Here is a 26,212-nt window from a genome sequence, read left to right on the forward strand (position 1 = left end):
AATTCTTCATTTTTTTAACCAAAATTTTCATTTAATGATTTAATGACATAGTTGTAGAAAACTAAACATGTTCAATATCTAGTTGACTGACGTTTGAAATCGTGCCTCTTACAGAAAACTATAGACCTATTTAGACTACAGTTTATAATCTACAAATGGAAAGCAAGATAGAAGCTATTGTTAAACGCTTTAGGAAAAAGACGGCTGAGGGGCGACCTAATAAGTATGTATAAATATATCTGGGGACAATACAGAGATCTCTCCCATCATCTGTTTATACCCAGGACTGTAACAAGGGGGCGCCCTCTATGTCTAAAGAAAAGAAGGTTTCTACACCAACATAGAAGGGGGTTCTTTACTGTAAGAGCAGTGAGACTATGGAACTCTCTGCCTGAGGACATAGTGATGACATACAGGGTTTAAAAGGGGCCTGGACACCTTTCTTAAGTGATACAATATTACATGTTATAAACACTGATTACTTTATAAGGGTTGTTGAGTTAGGGATTATTCCGATTGCCAGATTGAAGTTGGGAAATAATTTTTTTCCCTTAAATGGGGAAAATTGGATTCTACCTTATTGTTTTTTTTGCCTTCTTCTGGATTAACATTGGGGGTAATAGGCCAAACTGGATGGACATATGTCTTTTTTCGCCCTAACATACTATGTTGCTTGTAGTACTGTTTGCTGATGGGCAGACATGGAACATTCAGGCAATTTTTGCATATTTTCTGACTACGTCCTTCACAATTTTCTGTAAAGAGCTTACAAACAGAGATATTTAAACACTAAGAATCTCCTTTTGATCGGAATATATGGATACACATATTATGGATCATCAATCATAAGATTTCATTCACATATACCTTTCATCCTCTTGATAGCGGCATCCATACGCAGACCATCCTTTTTAATACGAGCTTTAAGGACTTGTCCAAAATTGCCTTCACCAATAACATCTTGAAACTTGATATCATGCCAGTCCAACACCGGGTACTCCACCGGCTCTGGACTGTTTTTAGCTTTCCTTAAATGGTTAAGTGTTCCAGCATTAAACTGCACAACTGGTTCTTCTCTCTAAATAAAAAGGGCGTTGATGAGACCGGTGCATTGTTATACTACGAACACTATAAATGTACGGCACTTACAGAAAGAGGTTGGGACTAACATCAGTAAAATCTCATATATGAAATACTAATAGTATTGTTCAAAATATCATGATACAAATTGTGTTGCGGATTACTTTCAGGCTTTATAATCATTTTAATGTTACTTTGTAAAATAATAGTTGTAGTGGCCCGAAGCCTATATATTTGGCCCCTCCATAACTGTCATACATGTCATGTCTTTAATATGGATGCTCTGTGCAAACTGATTTGTCTTTAGTTATGTGTATTGCACAGCTGCAGCATGAAAGAGGTTAAAGGGGTTGTCCCGCGAAAGCAAGTGGGGTTCAGCACTTCTGTATGGCCATATTAATGCACTTTGTAATGTACATCGTGCATTAATTATGAGCCATACAGAAGTTATTCACTTACCTGTTCCGTTGCTAGCGTCCCTGTCGCCATGGTGCCGTCTAATTTCAGCGTCTAATCGCCCGATTAGACGCGCTTGCGCAGTCCGGTCTTCTCCCTGGTGAATGGGGCCGCTCGTGCCGGAGAGCTGGTCCTCGTAGCTCCGCCCCGTCACGTGTGCCGATTCCAGCCAATCAGGAGGCTGGAATTGGCAATGGACCGCACAGAGCCCACGGTGCACCATGGGAGAAGACCCGCGGTGCATCGTGGGTGAAGATCCCGGCGGCCATCTTGGTAAGGTAAGTAAGAAGTCGCCGCAGCACGGGGATTCGGGTAAGTACTAAACCTTTTTTTTTTTTAACCCATCCCTTGGGTTTGTCTCGCGCCGAACGGGGGGCCTATTGAATTAAAAAAAAACCCGTTTCGGCGCGGGACAACCCCTTTAATGTCTGTGAATGTCTGGGATATGTCTGGAAATTGTAACCAATTGTCATGTCACGTGGGAATATAAGGTATAAATATGAGTGAAAGGTATGAATGAGAGATGATTCCATTGCTTCAATGGTAGAGTGTGGAGGGAGAGTGCCGGCTACATTTGGGTACCTTCAACCCTCATGTGGTGAAGAATAAAGAGGAAGAGAGGCACCCTGATGACCTAATCCCAAGAACTCTATCCCAGGAGTGAGAGAAAGAGTCCACTGTGCAGTGTTCAGACAACCGTTTGCAAGTGACTGTCAGCGGAGTGTTGTGTCCTCCTCCGGTTTGGGTGTCAAGGAGCGGAGTCATACAGATAACTAGAACTGTAGGCCCGGTGTCATCCTGTATCCTGGAGAGTGTGTTTCCAGGAGCGGAGTCATACAGATAACTAGGACTGTAGACCTGATGTCATCCTGAGTCCCGAAGAGTGTGTTTCCAGGAGCGGAGTCATACAGACTGTCATCCTGTGTTCTCCTCCATGACCCCTTTATAACTTGTCCTTCCTGCACTGGTGTGTGAAGTTATACATTCTGAAAGTAAAGTTTCAGTCTCTGACCGTTCCCAGTGACTGAAGCTGTCAAGAAAAGGTGTGGACTTTCTTACTTTTCCCGTCAGACATCCTACGGAGTAAGAAACGGTGGCTTCACCCCTGACATATTTATTCAACTCCACCACACCAATTATTCAGGTAACCGCTGTCACAGCGTTGCCTGAAAGAAGCCTAGCAGTGTCTTGACCGGGGTCGCACACATCCCTTAGGGGAGGAGTTTGGTAGTGCCACTGTGACATCCCTAACAACTACCCCCGCCATCTCTTCAGTGGTGGGCCTCGTGTCTTGGTCACTGCATAGTCATTTATCAGCCATTTATTATTATTTTAGTTATATGATTTTCATAAAACTGCCATCATTACAGTAAAAATGTTAGTAGTCTACAAGGTAGCACTGTTAAATGGGGACCTTCTAGACTGTTGGGAGAAGAAATTCCATCCAGCATGTACTAAGCCCTGCACATGGATGGTTGAGGGGTTCTGTAATATAAGACGTTACATGTCACAATCACTGATTGGTTGCTTGCATGAAACTTCCTGGTTGTAGTTTAATATGAAGCTACCAATGGGGGTAAAGAAGATGAATCTGACCCTAGAGGAATGCTATTCTGGCATGTGAAATTAGCATTATGGGCAAGAGGTTGGTTCTCTGTTCCTTACTGTGAGTACTGTCTAGCAGGTATGAACAGAAGTTGCTTGGAAGATGTGACCAGACTATTTGGTCTTAGAATAGACTTTTTGCAGTACATAGTAGGCTTTTCTCTTTTTTTTTAACTTATGTGGAAGGTGGGGTATTTCACTTTGACCCTTAGAGCGGCTTCGAACAAGTGTATGCGCAAGTACACTCACCTCAGCGCAAGATATGTACACAGTATATAAGGTTGATCTGCACTTGTATCGGCACACTGTACTGCACTTTTAGCGCAAACAGGCCCTGTTCATATATGTGCGTAACACTCTCCTGCCCTGATTAAAAAGGCTATTTAGACTAATGAAAGGTTCAGATGTGTTCCTTTTTTTCACTGAATTGAGCGCACACTTGTGAACGTCCCATAGACTTCTATGGGGCCGTTGGCACACAAATACGCAGGAAATTAGAGCATGTCCTATTTTTTGTGCACGGGAGAAAAGTGAGCCAAAAAACATTATTGAGAATGAATCTATTGAACTCAATAGGTTCTATTCTTTGCGTATTGCGTGCGTATATTTTGCGTATGCAAAAATGGGTGCAAATATGTCCGTCTGAAGCTGCCCTTATGTTACAGAAAGGCTAAAACCTCATGCGATATCTGCCCTTTGATAGGCTGTAAATCCTTGGATCGCATATTGAAGTTGCGAAGGATAGTTTTTTCTTTGGATTACTGGATATTTTATAAATTGATGCTCACTAATCCAGGAGAATACAAGGTGGACTTTCAATAGTTGGACTCCTGAAACTTTGCTTAATTACACTATAGTATATATACATAAGAATATGGGGTATATATTAAGGATGAGCGAGTATACTCGCTAAGGCACTACTCGTCCGAGTAATGTGCCTTAGCCGAGTATCTCCCTGCTCGTCCATAAAGATTCGGGGGACCGCTGCGGCTGACAGGTGAGTTGCGGTGGGGAGCGGGGGAGAGCGGGCGGGAGAGAGGGATAGAGAGATCTCCCCTCTGTTCCTCCCCGCTCTCCCCCGCAGCTCCCCGCGCCGGCCCCCGAATCTTTATGGACGAGCAGGGAGATACTCGTCTAAGGCACATTACTCGGATGAGTAGTGCCTTAGCGAGTATACTTGCTCATCCTTAGTGTATATATATATATATATATATATATATATATATATATATATATATATATGTATACTTTTATCTCTTCACTTACTCTACTGAAAATTGTAAGAAAACATTTCATAGGGCTCTTACACAATAATCTTACATTCAGAGCCTGAATATCACAAAACCTACCACTCCATTCTGAAAGGCTTGGGCCATTCTGTGCTGAAAATTGGCTCGTTTCAGTTGAAGCATAATTAGAAATGCTAGTAAAATGGTGAGACAGGTCATGCCAGCCGAACCTAAGATAGCAATGAGGAGCATGTTGTCCTTAGATTCTGAAGGCCCTGAGGAACAGAAGGAGAGATACAGAGAAACAGTAAGACCTTGTTAGCAGATGAGCGGCTAGAAGCATAATTCTACACTTGTATATATTTGTGTGTTGTTTTTGGTTTATTTTTTAGATGCGATGACCGATAAAAGTTTTTTTTAACTTTTAATATTTTTTTATTTTTAAAATTTGAAAAAAATTATTTTATCTTTATTTTACTTATTATTATTATTAATAATAAGTCCTTAATTATAATTATTAATTATAAGTCCTCCTCAGGCTGACATGACACCCAGATACCAACCCCGCAATCCTATTGCGGGGGAAGGGGGGGGCACTCGGGGCATGTAAATTCTGATCAGTACATTTATATGCCACTGTCAGGACTTAAGGCAGCATTTAAAGGGTTAACAGACACATAAGAGTTTTCTCTAATTACGGCTGTTTCGGGACAATACCCACCGTGTATGGAGCAGTTCAGCTCTTATTCGTAGATCGGCAAACCACGATGGTGGCAACTAATTCAATGTGGACATTTGGTAGTTTGAATGAATTTTGCTGCTTCTATTTGATCATCGCAGGAGTGAAATAATATAAGCTTTATCTATATCAGGGGAATACAGTGAGTAACTGCGCTGAAAATTTTACCCAAATTTTTAACAATATATTCATTCCCAGGACTTCCATAGCAGGCGGGACGGCACGCTCACTGAGAGCTCATATCCAGTCTATAGTAATGCCACACAAATATACAGGAAATTGGTATCATTACTCCTTTTATGTTGAGATACAGATTGGTTGTTGAGGCTGAAGTACTTCTGAACATTCTACTTCTACGTACTTATATGAATAATTTGATATTTTTGTAGGAGCTGAACTAAAATAATAACTTACCTCTAAGTTCCTGGCGGGTTTTTACCTCTTGTACAGGATTGGGAAAACTTTGTCCAATATTGTTCTCGGTACATAACTCAATCAGGTATGGGGTGTTGGCTTCGAGGCCCTTCAGCTGATACTGAGTGATTGTAATATTTCTGATCTTGATGTCGTGATTGTATTCCGTGTCACCAAATATCTTATATCGGATAATAACAGTTGAAATCGAGTGGCCCTCCTCAACTGCCCAGTTGACAATCACTGAGGAATCGGTGATGTTAAGTACATTAATGTGTGTCGGTGGTGGTGGAAATTCTGTAAGGATAATTAGATATAATAGAGCATTACATGCGCATTCCTCCATTGGTTGTATCTTACCATGATCCTAATGAGATTAAGAAAAAGAATAAATAGAGCTGAACATAAAAGGGGTGTAATGCCCTTATTGACCACTAGGTGCTATCGTTTAACGCATTCTCCATAAACACACGTTAGAATATTCTTGCAGGTAGTTGGAGATATAAGTTGTACAGGCATGAAAAACAGAAACACTAAGGGCGGCTTCTCATGTTCGGGAGCGCATTTGCGTCTGCCTTAGTGCAATGGTTTTACGCTATAAATGAGACTTTTTTGCACGCGTTTCAATGTATTTTAATGTACTTTTTCTGTCCACAGGGCATGTTTATCAGCACGTGACAAACAAAAACATTGATTGAAAAGGCTAATTAGTTCCAGATGTGTCCTAATGGGCCTTTCTCGTGGGTGGGATATTTCCGCCAGGACACACCGCAAGATACAGAGTTTCAGAAGTCCACACTGAAATATGTCTAACTGAGGATCTTGATGCAGAATTGCAGACAGATTTTCAATTCCGCAAGATAATTTGCAGGTCGCTTGCAGATTTTGGTGCAGAATTTACCGCAACTTTCAGTATATCCTGCAGGCTAATTCTGTCTATGTGAAAGGCTCCAAAGTAACCAGAAGTACTAAATGCCAATAAGGAGGTTTGTTAAAATGTAGTTTTCACGTTGTTTCAATATATTCTGCTCTAACGGTGATGAGGAACTATAATTTCTGTGGGTACTTTTACTTACGGTCACTGTATGTCCACGCAGGTATCGGCTCACTCCATTCCCCCTGTGACTTGGTATTCACTCTGACTTTGCACTGGTACAATGTCCTTGGCTTCAGGTTATCGATTATAATTCCAGTATCATTTCCTGAAGTCGTTTTGTAAATTTCTGTTTCTTTAGCGTTTGGACTGCAGCATTGTGTTTCGTACACATGGTCCTCTTCAGAGTTCTCCTCAGTTGGTAGCCAAATCAGATTTAGAGATGTTTGACTGCTAGGTGTCAAAGTGATCACTTTTGGGGCAGGAAGGCCTAGAAAAACACAAGTAGTAGTGGGCAATGATTATCATCAAACTATCTATCTATCTATCTATCTCATATCTATCTATCTCATATCTATCTATCTCATAACTATCTATCTATCTCATATCTATCTGTCTATCTAGCTAGCTATCACATATCTATCTATCTATCTATCTATCTAATATCTATCTATCTATCTAATATCTATCTATCTATCTATCTATCCCATATCTATCTATCTATCTATCTATCTATCTATCTATCTATCTCATAGCTATCTATCTCATATCTATCTATCTCATAACTATCTATCTATCTCATATCTATCTGTCTATCTAGCTAGCTATCACATATCTATCTATCTATCTATCTAATATCTATCTATCCCATATCTATCTATCTCTCTCATATCTATCTCTCTCATATCTATCTCTCTCATATCTATCTCTCTCATATCTATCTCTCTCATATCTATCTCTCTCATATCTATCTCTCTCATATCTATCTCTCTCATATCTATCTATCTCATATCTATCTATCCCACATCTATCTATTTAGCTCATATCTATCTAACTACCTACACCCCATTTATGTATACTGTACTTAGCTGGGGTACATGTTGATAGTGTTATAAGACCTTTCACGTTAGCTGTCAAGGCTCAGTTATAAACTTAAGCTATTTCCATAATCTATGTTAGATTAATAATCAAATATGTACTAGAAAATCCTGAAGTTCCCCATTAACGGGGGTCCATCATAGTACTGGTATTTTTTATGGCAAGAACATCCACTGCAAACTGTGCTATTATTGCCCTTAAAAATACCAGAAATCTAAAAGAAACCCCAATCTCAACTCAATGGAAGCTCTCAACGTTAATGTGAGACATTAGGACTTTTAGCTAGAAATATATACAGATATTTTGATGGCAAAGAACTGAAAATATTAAAGTAAATTCTGGGCAAAGACTTGATAAAATATGCATAAGGCATCAACATAGTCTAATGATAGGGTTTAGGCCAACGTTTCTCTTCTGTGAAGCAGGCCATGTTGGTGAGGCTCTCCCCAGCTGTTAGTGAGGTGCAGCTAGTGAGGTATTTTTGACAGAAGTGATTTTTTTTTCTACAAGTACCTTTTTCTGGATATACCAATTTCTGGTTTAGCAACATAACCGCCTAAGCACAAAATTATCATTAATGACACCTGGTATGAAAGTATCTAACCAACGCCCAAAGAAAGCCCATGCCTAGTCCATTACCCAATGCTTCTGTGGTGAAGACAGCGTCTGGTCCTGGATGTCCCATTCCTCCTTCTCCTTTGCGTCCCAACTGAACACAAACCTTGTATTCAGTTCTGGCCTCCAGGTTTTCGAGTTTGGCAATTTTATCATTCACTGGTAATGAAAGTTAATTAGAGGAAAGTTACTTGTCTAATACTGTTTTCTTTTTTACTTTTAAGCTGTACAACACTGAGGCCAGTGATTGACTGCAGCGGTCACATGTGTATAGGGAATGTCACCACTGCATAGAGCAATGAGAAAGGAAGTGGCAGCACTAAACCAGAGGGGGATCGGAGCAGTGAAAATAACCCAGTTCATTGCTTTTAACAGCTTCCTAAACTCTTCCCATTTTTAGACAACTTGAAAACTCCTTAAATTCTAAGAATGTTATGAATATTACAAAAATAATTAAACTGAAAGAATAATATATTATGATGAGGACCTTTGATTTGGTTATTGACTGTACTTAGTAAAGCCCCATTTACACACCACAATTGCCATTTGAACAAACGAACAACTGAACGAATTAATGACTTTTTTGCACACAAATGCTGAGCATTTAAAGGTAAAGATAATCGTTCTAAATCCTCTCATTTTCCTTCATTTGCTAAAGTAAACCGTGTATAAGTTGTGGGCGTGTGTTTATGAGAGGAATCTCCGGCCTGGAGGTTTTTAATTAGTGTGAAGAAAAGCCATTGTCTTCTGCTGGCAGGAGTAAACAAGTAGTCATTGTGTTTAGCTGGGCAAACAATCACCCCTCCCCTCAAGTCATTTGAAAGACTAAAGGGCCATTTACATGCAAAGGTAATCTTTCAAACCATTGAAGGATTTGCAATCACTTTGTGTAAAGTGACCAGCTTCATTTGCATGCAAAGGAGCTTCCAGGAGCTGTTGCAGAATTCAGCAGGTGGTCTGAACTCTGCAATTAGCTCTATTGCTCAGTCATGGGCTGCTAAGGAAATACATTGTAATCTCTAGCTCCTGTAGATATAACAGCCTGTGATCTGCTTTCTCTCAGGGGTTGCAAAGAGAATACAATGTAATCTCCTGCTCCTGTAGAGAACACAGAGTACAGTCTGAACGATGGATTTTAAGCTCACCTAAAAATCATCGTTCAAATGAAAAGTGCAGGATGGTAGCATTTACACACAATGATTATCGCTCAAAGCCATCGTTTTAATGAATTTTGAACGATAATTGTTGAGTGTAAATGGGCCTTAAATGACTGATCAAATGTCATTTGAACCAAACAAAAAGTGAACAAACTAACAACTATTTTTATGCAGGCTGAAACTAAGCGATAAACGACAAGCGAACAAATAGTGCACGATGGCTTCATGTTCACACGTAATGATTATCATGCAAATTTTGTTGTTTAAGCGAATTTTGAGCGATAATCATTGCGAGTAAATGGGCCTTAACATACTTGTAATGTAATTGTGAAGGGACTGCAGCACTAACATGACGCTCCTGTCCTTTGTTCTCTGGACTACCTCCAATAATTGACATACATGTAGAACCAGAAGTGAAAGTGTTTAATTCAAAATGAAACTCACCTTTTGGGCTCTAAGTAAGAATATTTTATCCCTTTTATCCCTTAATGTTTTATTGCCATGTGTTTTTGTGAATTGGATATAAAACAATATTCGTATGCTACATGATTTCTTACCACTTAAACTGCTCCATCCTGTTGTTTTCTTTGAGGGTTTATACAATACAGTTGTAGTTAGAATGGGGCCGTCTCCACCATAGGAGTCAGTGTTAACATAAATGTGAAGATAGTTAGGTCCACTTTTATTCAACATTGGACCATACTTAGGATACGGGGAAACTGACAATGAAAAGAAAGAGAAATTATAAACTTTTTTACCACTGGAACCAAGAAAAATCATAATTAGCAAACTAATGATGTATCACTTTAGACATAGAGTAAAAGTACTGTATGGGAAATCTGACAGCAACAATCTTGTTTAGATTCTTGACCAGAAATGGTATACTGTTCCTAGAAAAAAATTGTAGTCAATGACTCAACGAAAATTCTCGTAAATGCCCTCATCATCTCCCACCTAGACTACTGCAACATTCTTCTCTCTGACTTCCAAACCAACATTCTTGTGCCCCTTCGGTCCATCCTCAACTCTGAAACCCATCATAGAATGGTAGAGTTGGAAGGAACCTCCAGGGTCATCGGGTCCAACCCCCTGCTCAGTGTAGGATTCACTAAATCATCCAAGACCGATATTTGTCCAGCCTTTGTTTGAACATTTCCATTGAAGGAGAACTCACCACCTCCCATGGTAACCTGTTCCATTCATTGATCACCCTCACTGTCCGAAAGTTTTTTCTAATATCTAATTTGTGTCTCCTCCTTTTCAGTTTCATCCCATTGTTCTGGTCTTTCCTTGTGCAAATGAGAATAAGGCTGATCCCTCTGCAGTGTGACAGCCCTTCAAATATTTGAAGACAGCTATTAAGTCTCCTCTCAGCCTTCTTCTTTGCAAGAGAAACATTCCCAGATCCTTTAACCATTCCTCATAGGACATGATTTGCAGACCGCTCACCATCTTGGTAACTCTTCTCTGAACTTGCTCCAGTTTGTATATGTCAATTTTAAATTGGGGTGCCCAGAACTGGACGCAGTATTCCAGATGAGGTCTGACTAGGGAAGAGTAGAGGGGGATAATGACCTTACGTGATCTAGACTCTATGCTTCTCCTAATACATCCCAGAGTTGTGTTTGCCTTTTTGGCTGCTGCATCACATTGTTGACTCATGTTCAGTCTATGACTTATTAGTATACCCAAGTCTTTTTCACATGTGCTGCTGCTTAGCCAAATTCATCCCATTCTGTATGTGCTTTTTTTCATTTTTCTTGCCCAGATGTAGGACTTTGCAATTATCCTTGTTAAATACTATTCTGTTAGTCGCCACCAACTGTTAAAGCTTTTCTAGATCTTTTTGAATACTCTCTCTCTCTTCCCTAGTGTTAGCTATCCCTCCTAGCTTTGTGTCATTGGCAAATTTGATCAATTTCCCATCAATTCCCTCCTCCAGATCATTTATAAAAATGTTGAACAACACTGGGCCCAGGACAGAGTCTTGTGGTACCCCACTTGATACATTCTTCCACTTGGATGTGCAGCCATTTATGACCACTCTTTGAGTACGTTCACTCAGCCAGTTGTGAATCCACCTAACAGTTGCCCTGTTAATCCCATATTTGGTCATTTTTTTCAATAAGTATGGTATGAGATGACTTTAGTAAAGCATTTGACAAAGTAAGATATACTATATCCACCGCATTTCCTTGATCAACTCAGTCGGTGATTCTGTCATAGAAGAAAATTAGATTCGACTGGCATGACTTGTGTGTTACAAACCCATGCTGGCTCTGGTTAATTACTCCATTTTTATCCAAGTACTTACATACATCAAATCTATCTCTCCACATTATTCGCCTGCATCTCCCCTTTGCCTATCCCTTCACTGGCTACTAGAGATGAGCGAGCACCAAAATGTTCGGGTGCTCGTTACTCGGGCCGAAAATTTTGCGATGCTCGAGGGTTCGTTTCGAATAACGAACCCAATTGAGGTCAATGGGCGACCCGAGCATTTTTGTATATCGCCGATGCTCGCTAAGGTTTCCATTTGTGAAAATCTGGGCAATTCAAGAAAGTGATGGGAACGACACAGCAACGGATAGGGCAGGCGAGGGGCTACATGTTGGGCTGCATCTCAAGTTCCCAGGTCCCACTATTAAGCCAGAATAGCGGCAAGAGTGGGCCCCCCCCCCCTCCCAACAATTTTTACTTCTGAAAAGCCCTCATTAGTAATGCATACCTTAGCTAAGCACCACACTACCTCCAACAAAGCACAATCACTGCCTGCATGACACTCCGCTGCCACTTCTCCTGGGTTACATGCTGCCCAACCCCCCTCCGCACGACCAAGTGTCCACAGCACACACCAAAGTGTCCCTGCGCAGCCTTCAGCTGCCCTCATGCCATGCCACCCTCATGTCTATTTATAAGTGCGTCTGCGGAGGAACCGCAGGCACACACTGCCGAGGGTTGGCACGGCTAGGCAGCGACCCTCTTTAAAAGGGGCGGGCGATAGCCCACAATGCTGTACAGAAGCAATGAGAAATCCAATCCTGTGCCACCTCGTGGGCATAGCAATGGGGAACCTATGTGCCACACACTATTCATTCTGTCAAGGTGTCTGCATGCCCCAGTCAGACCGCGTTTTTTTATAAATAGTCACAGGCAGGTACAACTCCGCAATGGGAATTCCGTGTGCACCCACAGCATGGGTGGCTCCCTGGAACCCACCCGCTGTACATAAATGTATCCTATTGCAGTGCCCTGGACAGCAGAGCTAACGTCAGATTAAATGCAGGTGGGCTTCGGCCCACACTGCATGCCCCAGTCAGACTGGGGTTTTTTATAAGTAGACACAGGCAGGTACAACTCCCTATTGTGAAGTCCGTGTGGACCGACAGCATGGGTGGCTCCCTGGAACCCACCGGCGGTACATAAATATATCCCATTGCAGTGCCCAGCACAGCTGAGGTAATGTCATGTTTAATGCAGGTGGGCTTCGGCCCACACTGCATGCCCCAGTCAGACTGGGGTTCTTTAGAAGTGGACACATGCAGTTACAACTCCGTGTGGACCGACAGCATGGGTGGGTGCCAGGAAGCCACCGGCGGTACATAAATATATCCCATTGCAGTGCCCAGCACAGCTGATGTAACGTCAGCTTTAATGCAGGTGGGCAAAAAATTAATTGGAGTACACTGTAGGCGAGGGCCCAAAAAAATTGGTGTACCAACAGTACTAATGTACCTCAGAAAAATTGCCCATGCCCAACCAAGAGGGCAGGTGAAACCCATTAATCGCTTTGGTTAATGTGGCTTAATTGGTAACTAGGCCTGGAGGCAGCCCAGTTAAAATAAAAATTGGTTCAGGTGCAAGTTTCAACACGTTAATGAGCATTGAAACGTATAAAAATTGTTTACAAAAATTATATGACTGAGCCTTGTGGGCCTAAGAAAAATTGCCCGTTCGGCGTGATTACGTGAGGTTTCAGGAGGAGGAGCAGGAGGAGGAGGATGAATAGAATACACAGACTGATGAAGCAAAAAGGTCCCCGTTTTTGATGGTGATAGACAACGATGCTTCCATCCGCGGGTGCAGCCTACGTATTGCTTAGGTATCGCTGCTGTCCGCTGGTGGAGAAGAGAAGTCTGGGGAAATCCAGGCTTTGTTCATCTTGATGAGTGTAAGCCTGTCGGCACTGTCGGTTGACAGGCGGGTACGCTTATCCGTGATGATTCCCCCAGCCGCACTAAACAGCCTCTCTGACAAGACGCTAGCCGCAGGACAAGCAAGCACCTCCAGGGCATACAGCGCGAGTTCAGGCCACGTGTCCAGCTTCGACACCCAGTAGTTGTAGGGGACAGAGGCGTCACCGAGGACGGTCGTGCGATCGGCTACGTATTCCCTCACCATCCTTTTACAGTGCTCCCGCCGACTCAGCCTTGACTGGGGAGCGGTGACCCAGTCTTGCTGGGGAGCCATAAAGCTGGCAAAGGCCTTGGAGAATGTTCCCCTGCCTGCGCTGTACATGCTGCCTGATCTCTGCGCCTCCCCTGCTACCTGGCCCTCGGAACTGCGCCTTCTGCCACTAGTGCTGTCGGATGGGAATGTTACCATCAGTTTGTCCGCCAGGGTCCTGTGGTATAGCATCACTCTCGAACCCCTTTCCTCTTCGGGTATGAGAGTGGAAAGGTTCTCCTTATACCGTGGGTCGAGCAGTGTGTACACCCAGTAATCCGTAGTGGCCAGAATGCGTGTAACGTGAGGGTCTCGAGAAAGGCATCCTAACATGAAGTCAGCCATGTGTGCCAGGGTACCTGTACGCAACACATGGCTGTCCTCACTAGGAAGATCACTTTCAGGATCCTCCTGCTCCTCCTCCTCCTCCTCCTCAGGCCATACACGCTGAAAGGATGACAGGCAAGCAGCATGGGTACCCTCAGCAGTGGGCCAAGCTGTCTCTTCCCCCTCCTCCTCATGCTCCTCCCCCTCCTCCTCAACGCGCTGAGATATAGACATGAGGGTGCTCTGACTATCCAGCGACATACTGTCTTCCCCCGCCTCCGTTTCCGAGCGCAAATCGTCTGCCTTTATGCTTTGCAGGGAACTTCTCAAGAGGCATAGCAGAGGAATGGTGATGCTAATGATTGCAGCATCCCCGCTCACCATCTGGGTAGACTCCTCAAAGTTTCCAAGGACCTGGCAGATGGCTGCCAACCAGGCCCACTCTTCTGTAAAGAATTGAGGAGGTTGACTCCCACTACGCCGCCCATGTTGGAGTTGGTATTCCACTATAGCTCTACGCTGCTCATAGAGTCTGGCCAACATGTGGAGCGTAGAGTTCCACCGTGTGGGCACGTCGCACAGCAGTCGGTGCACTGGCAGATTAAACCGATGTTGCAGGGTGGCAGCGTCCGTCTTGGACCTGCGGAAATGTGCGCTGAGCCGGCGCACCTTTCCGAGCAGGTATGACAAGTGTGGGTAGCTTTTCAGAAAGCGCTGAACCACCAAATTAAAGACATGGGCCAGGCATGGCACGTGCGTGAGGCTGCCGAGCTGCAGAGCTGCCACCAGGTTACGGCCGTTGTCACACACGACCATGCCCGGTTGGAGGCTCAGCGGCGAAAGCCAGCGGTCGGTCTGCTCTGTCAGACCCTGCAGCAGTTCGTGGGCCGTGTGCCTCTTCTCTCCTAAGCTGAGTAGTTTCAGCACGGCCTGCTGACGCTTGCCCACCGCTGTGCTGCCACGCCGCGTGACAGTGACTGCTGGCGACGTGCTGCTGCTGACACATCTTGATTGCGAGACAGAGGTTGCGTTGGAGGAGGAGGAGGGTGGTTTAGTGGAGGAAGCATACACCGCCGCAGATACCAGCACCGAGCTGGGGCCCGCAATTCTGGGGGTGGGTAGGACGTGAGCGGTCCCAGGCTCCGACTCGGTCCCAGCTTCCACTAAATTCACCCAATGTGCCGTCAGGGAGATATAGTGGCCCTGCCCGCCTGTGCTTGTCCACGTGTCCGTTGTTAAGTGGACCTTGGCAGTAACCGCGTTGGTGAGGGCGCGTACAATGTTGCGGGAGACGTGGTCGTGCAGGGCTGGGACGGCACATCGGGAAAAGTAGTGGCGACTGGGAACCGAGTAGCGCGGGGCCGCCGCCGCCATCATGCTTTTGAAAGACTCCGTTTCCACAAGCCTATACGGCAGCATCTCCAGGCTGATCAATTTGGCTATGTGCACGTTTAACGCTTGAGCGTGCGGGTGCGTGGCGGCGTGCTTGCGCTCAAACAGTTGCGCTAGCGACGTCTGGACGCTGCGCTGAGAGACATTGCTGGATGGGGCCGAGGACAGCGGAGGTGAGGGTGTGGGTGCAGGCCAGGAGACGGTAGTGCCTGTGTCCTCAGAGGGGGGTTGGATCTCAGTGGCAGGTTGGGGCACAGGGGGAGAGGCAGTAGTGCAAACCGGAGGCGGTGAACGGCCTTCGCCCCACCTTGTGGGGTGCTTGGCCATCATATGCCTGTGCTCCCCAGCTGATCTTGGCGCGACAAAGGTTGCACACCACTGTTCGTCGGTTGTCAGGCGTCTCTGTGAAAAACTGCCACACCTTAGAGCACCTTGGCCTCTGCAGGGTGGCATGGCGCGAGGGGGCGCTTTGGGAAACAGTTGGTGGATTATTCGGTCTGGCCCTGCCTCTACCCCTGGCCACCGCACTGGCTCGGCCTGTGCCCACACCCTGACTTGGGCCTCCGCGTCCTCGCCCGCGTCCACGTCCTCTAGGCCTACCCCTACCCCTCAGCATGCTGTATTACCAGTAGTGCAGAAACAGAACGCTGTAATTAAATGTGCCGCTTATTGGCCTGTGGTTGGAGGCTGACTTCACTTACGGAACGCACAGCAGAGCCAGGAAAGAATTTTGCGCAAGCCTGCTGTAACACTTAGCTGGCTGCGTATGAATTAGGACAACTACCCCCAGCAGAGACCCAGTACACTGAGGACGGTCACAGGCAGCCCAAATAGATTTTTTTTCCCGAATGTTTTTGGAAAAGCCCACTACCTATATAGACAGTATATGTCTTCTGTCCCTGCCTCACCACTACTGGCCCTGGACTATGTAAAATTACTGCAGGACGCAATGCTCTGGACGCAATGCTCTGCACGGCCGATATACAAAAAAAAAGTGCAACACTGCAAAAAGCAGCCTCAACAGTACTGCACACGGTCAGATGTGGCCCTGAGAAGGACCGTTGGGGTTCTTGAAGCGTACAATAACTCCTAACACTCTCCCTATAGCAGCTCCAGCATCAGCAGCACTTTCCCTGAGCTATGTCTGAATGCATCTGTGGCGAGCCGCTGGAGGGGCTGATTTATATACTCGGGTGACACCTGATCTCGCCAGCCACTCACTGCAGGGGGGTGGTATAGGGCTTGAACGTCGCAGGGGGAAGTTGTAATGCCTTCCCTGTCTTTCTATTGGCCAGAGAAACGCGCTAACGTCTCAGAGATGAAAGTGAAAGTAACTCGAACATCGCGTGGTGCTCGTTTCGAATAACGAGCATCTCGAACACGCTAATACTCGAACGAGCATCAAGCTCGGACGAGTACGATCGCTCATCTCTACTGGCTACCCATTGACCAGAGAATTCAGTTCAAAATACTATTAATGATCTAAAAGAGAGTCCACAATCAGTCCCCTCCATACATCTCTAAACTAATATCCCGATAACTCCTCACATATCCCGCTTTGCTCTCTTCTAGTGTGCCCCTCATACAATCCAAAGATTTTGCTCTTGCATCATTTGAGTGAGGGGTTGTTCTATATATTAATAAGAAGGAGCCCTCACACAGGCCTGTGACAACTGCTAATCCTAGGTGGAGTCATTTTGGTGGTACCCATTGAAAGTAAAGAATAAGGATCGTATGGCAATTCGAAGATTACAGCAGTATCTGTTCCAGGTCACATGAGAAACCCACTGCGCGCTCTCACGGCACCAACTACAACTTTGTTCCAGCTAAATTCCTTAGAGTTCATTAAAGATCGAAGCAATGGACGAAGTGGGGACCTCTTATTCCTCCACCTCGTGCCTACAGCTTGTGGGTAAGATGATGCAGCCTTGTGACAGGTTCCATTTTGTTCTGCATTCCCCCTCACCCATGATGTATGTTAATCAACCAACAGTCCCTGCACAGCCCACACTAGAACCCCTGCTATCTAGGGGCCCCCATTACACACTTATACTCTGGATCTCGTTACTTCAACACAACAGATGCTCCACTCCCTGGGAAAGCTTCAAAAACAACCTGAAAACAAGCCTCTTCAGACAAGCCTACAACCTACTGTAACCCTGTTGCCACCGCTATATGAGCAGTTTATACCCTGACCTACTGTCTCCTTTCCCTTCCCTTGTAGATTATAAGCCCTCGTGGGCGGGGTCTTGTCTGTCTGTATCAGTTTAGAATTTATTCAGTCAATGTTTATTGCTCTTGTTGTTTTCCGTGTGTAATGTATTTAAACTCTTTTTTTCGTATATACAACGTCCTGGGAATTAATGTCACTTTACAATAAGCAATAATTATGATTTCAGGCACCGCTGTCTATTAACTGGGATAATGCAGAATTCTTAATTTACCCTTCTATCTGGACAGCCAATAAAAATCATGTAATGAAGTTATACAAACGCAACTAAGGCTTCTAGCATAAACCACATTTGTATGCGTGAGCCTGTAGGATGCGCTAGAAGTCCTGGTGGCTCTGTAATACGGAGCTGTAGGCACCCTGTATGGTGTTAATAGTCCCTCCATAGGACACTATACTATTGAAGTATTTCTCGCGTAGGAGCAAAATTTAGGGAAGACTATCTATCTCATAAGCCATCCAATAGAACTTGCCACATATGAAAGCGGAGGGAATAGATGCCTTATTATGGTTCTCTACTAATCTTAAAATGTTGTAATCCCTTAAGGCCGCCTACAGACGAGCGGGTCGGATCCGGCAGCGAGAATTCTCGCCGCGGGACCCGACCCGAAAGTCTGCAGGGACAAGCACGTACTCACCTGCGCCTGGCGGCCCCGGCTTTCATGTGCCGGCTGCGGCGCAGCCGGCGCATGCGCAGACCGGAGCCGGCGGCCGGGTGAGTGCGTGCCCCGCACAAAAATAGGACATGCGTATTGTAATGCACTCCTATGCAAACTTTCAGTGGCGGAAATCCCGCGGGAAATACCGCCGCGGGATTTCCGCCCGTGTGCAGGCGGCCTAAGGACCAGAATATTTTGGTCCAAAAAGACCAGACACTTTTTAGGAATTTTACCCTGTGGTGATTTTACAGCAGTATTTTTTTTTCTTTCAGCTACCAAAATTATTTTTGCTGCCTTTTTTTGTGACATACAGGGTATTTTTTTCATATCGTCTTTTCACAGAGTTTTTTTTCAGGTTTTTAGTCTTATTAGGTGCAAAGAGCTAAAAATAAGACTTTTTAAAAATCTATAGGTTAATTTTTAAAATTAGTACATTTACGCTAAAATAAAGTACTGGAATGGGGTCCTCACTTTGTTTTAGATGTTTCGATATATCATTTGTATAGTCTCGGATTACAGGGCTCATATGGCGACGACTGTGGTTCACATCGACGATGGGGCATTTTCTTTTTTATATATATTTTTTTATTTTATTCTGCAATTTTTTTAAACTTATTTTTGTAACTATTTTTTTTTTAAACATCCATGTCCCCCTCTTACATTATATAAGATCTCTGGGGGTCATTCACATTGTCTATTTTAATTTCACACTTCCACACTGTAGCTGGTGTATCCATAGGAGCCCCAGTTACAGGGAAAACATCCCCCTGTAGTGACATCAGTCATTAATAGAGCTGATCTGGGTCTGCGAAGACCTTGCGGCTCTGCCGTGGCAAGAGGCATCCGGCATTCACATGAGCATCGGGTCGAATAGTGGAAGTGACTCTTATGCTTTCTCTTCTGTAGGACAGAAGCATTTAAAACCACTTTTGCCCTCTCTTCCAGGTCCTCGGCAGTTGCTGACAGGCGAGGACCTGGCCTGCTCCCACAACTTATTTTTAGCTTCTTTTCATTGTGTATCTGCAAAGGTTTCCTACCTTTCACATAGATGTGCACATGTTGGTCATCTGTCCCCGCGGCAGTCTTCACGCTGTAGATCCACCAACCTGAAAATCTGGGTACAATCTTTCCTACTGAAAATTGAGCAATAGTCTGCTGATTGTCGTCAGTGGTTGACACGGCCTGCAGAAGACATCAGTATCAGTCGCTACAATGGATGAGTTTAATACATGGAAGACAAGGACAAGTACATGCGTAGTAATGGCCACAGACTGCTTCTGGAATAGATATGGAGTTGAAAATGGTGCAATCTGGCCACCATATTTATCATGTTTGCCTCACCTCCTGAGTTCTCAGTTTTGGGGTATTGTCTAATTTGACACAAATATACACCTAATTATGACATTTTCTATTCCCCTAAATCATCTGCCACTCCACACCAGGTTAGACTTGTTACACACTGTGAAGAGTTTTCCAAACAGCAGTTTACATAGATTTGTTGATCTATGCAACTTTTTGATCACTTTTTATTCTGTTTTTTGTAAGGCAAGAGAGGCAAAATTAGCTAATTTCACCTTTTTTTTGCTTCATGACGTGCCATGTGCGGGTTAAATAATGTACTTACTTGTATGATTTTTTTTGCTTATTTTCTTCACATAGTAAAGAGGGTTTAGACATTTTTTTCCTTTTTTTTTTGATACTTTTGAACCCCTTAATGACGCGGCCCTTTTTCTTTTTCCATTTTTGGTTTTCCCTCCACCCTTTAAAAAATCGTAATTCCTTTATTTATCCATCGACGTCGCTGTATGAGGGCTTGTTTTTTGCGGGATGAGTTGTATTTTTCAATGGTGCTATTTAAAGTACCATATAATGTACTGAAAAACTTTTAAAAAATTCTAACATTTCGCCATCTTTTAGTGCGTCTTGTTTCTACGGCGCACAAACAGCAACAAAAACGACATGATAACTTTATTCTATGGGTTGGTACAATTACTGCGATACCAAACTTGTATAGTTTTTTTTTTACTATACTCCTCTTTTTTTTCAAAGACATTTAATTTTTTTCAATTATTTTTAATTATTTTCTGCCGTCATTTTGTGTGTGCAATAACTTTTTTATTTTTCTGTCGACGTAGTTTAGCAAGAGCTCATTTTTTGCGGGATGTTCTGTAGTTTCTGATAGTACCAATTTGGAATGCATAAGACTTTTTGATCGCTTTTTATAGTGTTTTTTCTGGGAGACAGGGTAACTAAAAAAAGTGCATTTCTGGCGTTCTTAATTTTTTTTTTCGGACAACGTTCACGGTGCGGGAAAAATAATGACTAGTTTGATAGTTCGGACTTTTACGGACGCGGCAATGCTAAATACATATTTTTAATTTATTATTTAGATTTTTTAATAATAGATATGGCAAATGGGGGGTGATTTAAACTTTTACAACTTTTTTTTTTTTCAATTAAAAAAAACTTTATTGATTTTTTTTACATTACTTTGAAGTCCCCCTGGGGGACTTTAACATGCGATGCTTTGATCGCTCCTGCAGTATGACGTAATGCTATAGCATTACGTCATACTGCTTTTTGACAGGCAGTCTATCAAGCCACCCCGCGGGGATGGCTTAATAGGCAGTCTGTTATGGCAGCCTTGGGGCCTTTCATTAGGCCCCCGGCTGCCATGACACCTGCACGGCTTCCCCGATCTCACCGCAGGGGGGCCGTGCGGGACCCCCGAACATCGTTCGGGGCATTTAAATGGTTAATAGCCGCGATCGGCCGCTCGCGGCTATTGCCCGCGGGTGTCAGCTGTTATAAACAGCTGATGCCCGCACTGTATGAAGAGAGATTGCCACGCAACCTCTCTTCATACATACCCCAACGCTCCATGACGTACCGGTACGTCATTGGTCGTGAAGGGGTTAAACGTTTTATTTTTGTCCCACCTGGGGAGTTGAATATCACCATATTTTATCAATCTTCTAATACAGTGTTCCCCAACTCCAGTCCTCAGGGACCGCCAACAGGTCAGGTTTTCAGGATTTCCTCAGTGTTGCACAGGTGATGTAATTATTGTCAGGGCCTCAGACATTGACACAAGTGTTCTTATCATAGGATATCCTGAAAACATGACCTGTTGGTGGTCCCTGAGGACTGGAGTTGGGGACCCCTGTTCTAATACACTGCTATACTTCAGTATAGCAGTGTATTACAAAGCCTATGAAGCCAGAGGCTTAGACTCATAGGCCACCATAGCTGGCAGACCAAGATGCCATATAAAGCCTGTAGGTGCCATAGCAACCTATCAGGACCCTATGATCACATCACAGGGGTCCGATGGGTGAGAGAGGGAGCGGCATGTAAAGTGTTAATCAGTGGGGATCTGAGGTTTCTCTGGTCCCTGCTGTTAGAGCAGGTGCCAGCCTGTTATCAACAGCTGAGCACCCACTCCCCCTGGCACAAGAGACCCGTGAAAGGCTTCTGATGTAGCCACTGCCAAAAAACGGTGTATCAGAATAAAGCCCATTAACGACTGCTGTCAACAGGTGTATGGGCGGTCGGTGGGCAGCATGATGGCTCAGTCGTTATCATTGTTATCTTGGAACACTGTAGTTATTGACTTTAATCTCACCATGGGCAACATCTGCATGGAGTTTTTATGTTTTATCCATACTGGTAGATTAATTGGCTTTGTATGAAAATAACCCTAGTGCACATATGTGTGAAATACTGTGGAAATATGATTGTGAACTCCACTGGCAATAGGAATTAAGAAAATAATGGGATTGTTTGGAATTGGTCTGTTTCTCTGCCCTTTCTTACACAAAGTGGTAACGTAAACCTCAGGTTGACGAGATCAATGAAACATTGCAATTTGAGATGAGCAAGCACGCTCGGTAAGGTCAGTTACTCGAGTGAGCATCGCTCTTTTCGAGTAACTGCCTTCTCGTCTGAGAGTGCTCGGGGGGCAGCGGGGGGCATAGAGAGATCTGCTTCAAACATTAAATAGATAGATATTCTTAGAAATCAACCTGAAACATGGAGCCATCGTCTTTGAAAAGTAGAAAGTCTTGAGCGGAAGGTTTCGGATTGCCACTGACTCTACAGGTTGGTTTAAAATCAATTCCTGCGTTCAGCTCTAATGTTGTTTCCATCTCTTGTATCTGTGGTGGGATGTAAGGTGTACCTGCAGTATAAGATGCTTTTATCAATACAGATCTTGAGAAACCCATGTAGCACAAACTACTGTCAATTAGCTCTAAACAAGACGTAGGACATTGATATGTGAGTAAGGGTCCATTTACATGCAATGAGTGCTGACCAAGAATGGGCACGTCAGTCCATGCTCATTCATTATGTTTCACATGGGCAGTATAGAGATGAATGATTAATAATAGCCCTATATCATTGGTCAGCTACACATTGCCCCATTTACACAGGGAGACCAGTCAATGGTTGAACATTTCCTCAATTGTAGGCAAATTTGCAGGGCCCAATGACTGGGCGAAGGAACGTTCTGACAAACACTTGTGCCCGATGTAATTGGACCATAGAATAGGCTCTTTAGACTGTTAAACATGATATTAATGTGACATAGTTTCCAGAAGAATTTTTACAGGTGCTTCTACTAAGAAGGGGAAAGTAGTCGATTGTGAATGGACACCGTTTAGGCATATTAAAAATTCTTAAAGCATCCTTAAGAGTTGATCCCTTATATTGAAGGGATTTTCCCATCTTAGGCATTTATGACATACCATTTTCCCCAAAAGTAAGACCCGCCCTGAAAGTAAGCCCTACCCTGGTTTTCGGAGAGGCTTGAAATATAAGCCCTACCTTGAAAATAAGCCCTAGCTAAAGTACATGAAAAAAACCCATCAATACTCACCTGGCCCGCGGCGTTTAAGTCCCTCGCGATGGTCCCCAGCACTGTGGCAAGCTGCCGTGTCCTCTGCGCTCAGAAATCCTCTTCTTTCTGGTGACGTGGCTTTGAAAACCCCACCTCCAGCAACGTAAGTGCTGTGATTGGATCGAGCGCCAGCCAATCAAAGCCGGCGTTCGATCATTCACAGCCATTCAGTGAATTACATCACTGAATGGCTGTGATTGGCTCATTGAGCACCAGCTGTAATTGGCTGGTGCTCGATCCAGTCGCAATGCTTGCTTTGTTGGAGGCAGGGTATTCAAACCCCTGTCAGCAGAAAGAAGAGGATATCTCAGCGCGGAGGACACTGCAGACTTCCACATCGCCACCAGAGACCAGCAGCGCGAGGCACCGGGACGCCGCGGACCAGGTGAGTATAAGACCCCCCCTGAAAATAAGAAACTGTGCATCTTTTGCTGCAAAAAATAATATAAGACAGTGTCTTATCTTCAGACAAACACGGTATCAACAGAATAATTTCCCCTCTCATGCATTAGGAGAAATAACTGTAGCGCCACCTCTTCACTAAAACGTATGCAATTTGCAGTGGCCAGGAATTATCGAAGTAAGCAAGTTTCACTACTAAATAAAATATTTTGCTGATTAGTTTTAGTGCAGCCATGTTATTAAATACTATGTGATACCTCAACAACTAAACCCAGAACAATGCTGGGTTTTGGAGCTTTAATCATAGGAGTAACGTATAGTGCCAGCATGATGACTTTCACTTAAAATGTATTGGATAGAAAAAGTCTACACACCCCTGTTAAAAGTTCATGCTTTTGTCATGTTAAAAAGTCCAAAAAAATTGAATAATTTCTGTGCAATTCTAATGAAATAAACTCAAATCATTTAGGTTGGCAAATAAAGACAATAAAAATAAAATAAAGTGGTTGCATAAGTGTTCACACCCTCTTATACTTAGGGGATGTGGTTGTGTTCAGAATTAGCCCATCACATTTAAATTCATGTTAGATAGCAGGCAGCAGCACTCTGCCATTATTTGCAGAGAGCTCTCTCTCTCTCACCCCCACCCCCCGCTTCCTCGCAACCCCCCGCTCACCCCCGGCGCCCCCCGAATCTTTTTGCCCGATTGGGCAGTTACTCGAAAAAAGCAATACTCGATCGAGTAATTGCCCTAGACGACCACATTTGCTCATCTCTAGTCGGTACGATTGCTACGATACCAAACTTGTATAGTTTTTTTTTACTATACTACTCTTTTTTTTTTTTTCAAAGACATTTAATTTTTTTCAATTATTTTCTGCCGCCATCTTCTGTGCGCAATAACATTTTTATTTTTCCATCGACGAGGTTGAGCAAGGCCTCATTTTTTGCGGGATGCCCTGAAGTTTCCGTTAGTACCAATTCACAATACATACAACTTTTTGATCGCTTTTTATTCTGGGAGACAGGGTAACTGAAAAAGTGCATTTTTGGTGTTCTTTACTTATTTTTTTGGGACAACATTCACTGTGCGGGGTAAATAATGAGCTACTTTGATAGATCGGACTTTTACGGATGCGGCAATACCAAATATGTATTTTTCTTTTATGATTTTGATTTTTTATTATAGATATGGCAAAAGGGGGAGGGGCGATTTAACCCCTTAGTGACCACCCTATAGTGTTTTTACATCCTGCAGCTGCAGGATGTGTATGGAGGGAGGTAGCGCCGCTATCTCCCTCTATACAGCGTGGGCGTCAGCTGTTTATTGTAGCTGACACCCGCGGGCAATAGCCGTTCGCGGCTATTAACCCTTTAAATGCCCCGAACGCTGTTTGGGGGTCCTGCACGGCCCCCCCCGCGGTGAGATCGGGGGATCCGTGCAGGTGTCATGGCAGCCGGGGGCCTAATGAATGGCCCCAGGGCTGCCTTAGCAGACTCCCTATCAAGCTATCCACACAGGGTGGCTTGATAGACTGCCTGTAAAAAAGCAGTATGACATAATGCTATAGCATTTCGTCATACTGCAGGAGCGATCAAAGCATCGCATGTTAAAGTCCCCCAGGGGGACTTCAAAGTAAAGTTAAAAAAAAGATCAATAAAGTTTTTTAAATTGTAAAAAAAAAAAAAGTTATAAAAGTTTAAATCATAAAATAAAAATATGTATTTGGTATCGCCGCGTCCGTAAAAGTCCGATCTATCAAAGTAGTGCATTATTTTTCCTGCACGGTGAAAGTCGTCCGAAAAAAAAAATAAAGAATGCCAGAAATACACTTTTTTAGTTACCCTGTCTTCCAGAAAAAATGCAATAAAAAGCGATCAAAAAGTTGTATGTATTCCAAATTGATACTATCGGAAACTACAGGACATCCCGCAAAAAATGAGCCCTTGCACAACTACATCGACAGAAAAATAAAAAAGTTATTGCGCGCACAAAATGACCGCAGAAAATAATTGAAAAAAATTAAATATCTTAAAAAAAAAAATACAAGTACTACAGCAAAAAAAAAACTATATAAGTTTGGTATCGTAGTAATCATACTGACCCATAGAATAAAAATATCAGGTCGTTTTTGTTGCAGTTTGTGCGCCGTAGAAACAGGACGCACCGAAAGATGGTGGAATGTCGTTTTTTTTTTCCATTTCTCTCCGCTAAGAATTTGTAAAAAGTTTTTCAGTACATTATATGGTACAATAAATAGTGCCATTGAAAAATACAACTCATCCCGCAAAAAACAAGCCCTCATACAGCGACGTCGATGGATAAATAAAGGAGCTACGATTTTTTAAAAGGGAGTAGGAAAAAACAAAAATGGAAAAAAGCAAAAAAGCCTGGTCACTAAGGGGTTACACATTTATTACTTTTTTTTTACAATTAATAAAACTTTATTGATCTTATTTTAACTTTTCTTTTAAATCCCCCTGGGGGACTACAACATGCGATGCTTTGATCGCTCCTGCAGTATGACGTAATGCTATACCATTACATCATACTGCATTCTGACAGGCAGCCTATCAAGCCACCCCACG

The 26,212-nt window shown here is 43.5% G+C and overlaps 1 protein-coding gene across 1 annotated transcript in view; it reads right to left on the reverse strand.

Annotated features, from left to right (window-relative positions):
* Nucleotides 1–26,212, reverse strand: part of TEK (TEK receptor tyrosine kinase) — a 104,461-nt gene that overhangs the window by 25,149 nt on the left and 53,100 nt on the right. Inside the window, exons 8-15 of the mRNA XM_066604296.1 lie at nucleotides 22,347–22,501; nucleotides 19,359–19,503; nucleotides 9,825–9,986; nucleotides 8,135–8,269; nucleotides 6,600–6,887; nucleotides 5,524–5,820; nucleotides 4,491–4,645; nucleotides 868–1,078 (exon numbers count right to left, since the gene is read on the reverse strand). Of these exons, the coding sequence (XP_066460393.1) occupies nucleotides 868–1,078; nucleotides 4,491–4,645; nucleotides 5,524–5,820; nucleotides 6,600–6,887; nucleotides 8,135–8,269; nucleotides 9,825–9,986; nucleotides 19,359–19,503; nucleotides 22,347–22,501 (1,548 nt within the window). The remainder of the gene's footprint in view (nucleotides 1–867; nucleotides 1,079–4,490; nucleotides 4,646–5,523; nucleotides 5,821–6,599; nucleotides 6,888–8,134; nucleotides 8,270–9,824; nucleotides 9,987–19,358; nucleotides 19,504–22,346; nucleotides 22,502–26,212) is intronic.

This window comes from Eleutherodactylus coqui, chromosome 5, assembly GCF_035609145.1.
Source record: "Eleutherodactylus coqui strain aEleCoq1 chromosome 5, aEleCoq1.hap1, whole genome shotgun sequence".
In the NCBI taxonomy this organism is placed as follows: domain Eukaryota; kingdom Metazoa; phylum Chordata; class Amphibia; order Anura; family Eleutherodactylidae; genus Eleutherodactylus; species Eleutherodactylus coqui.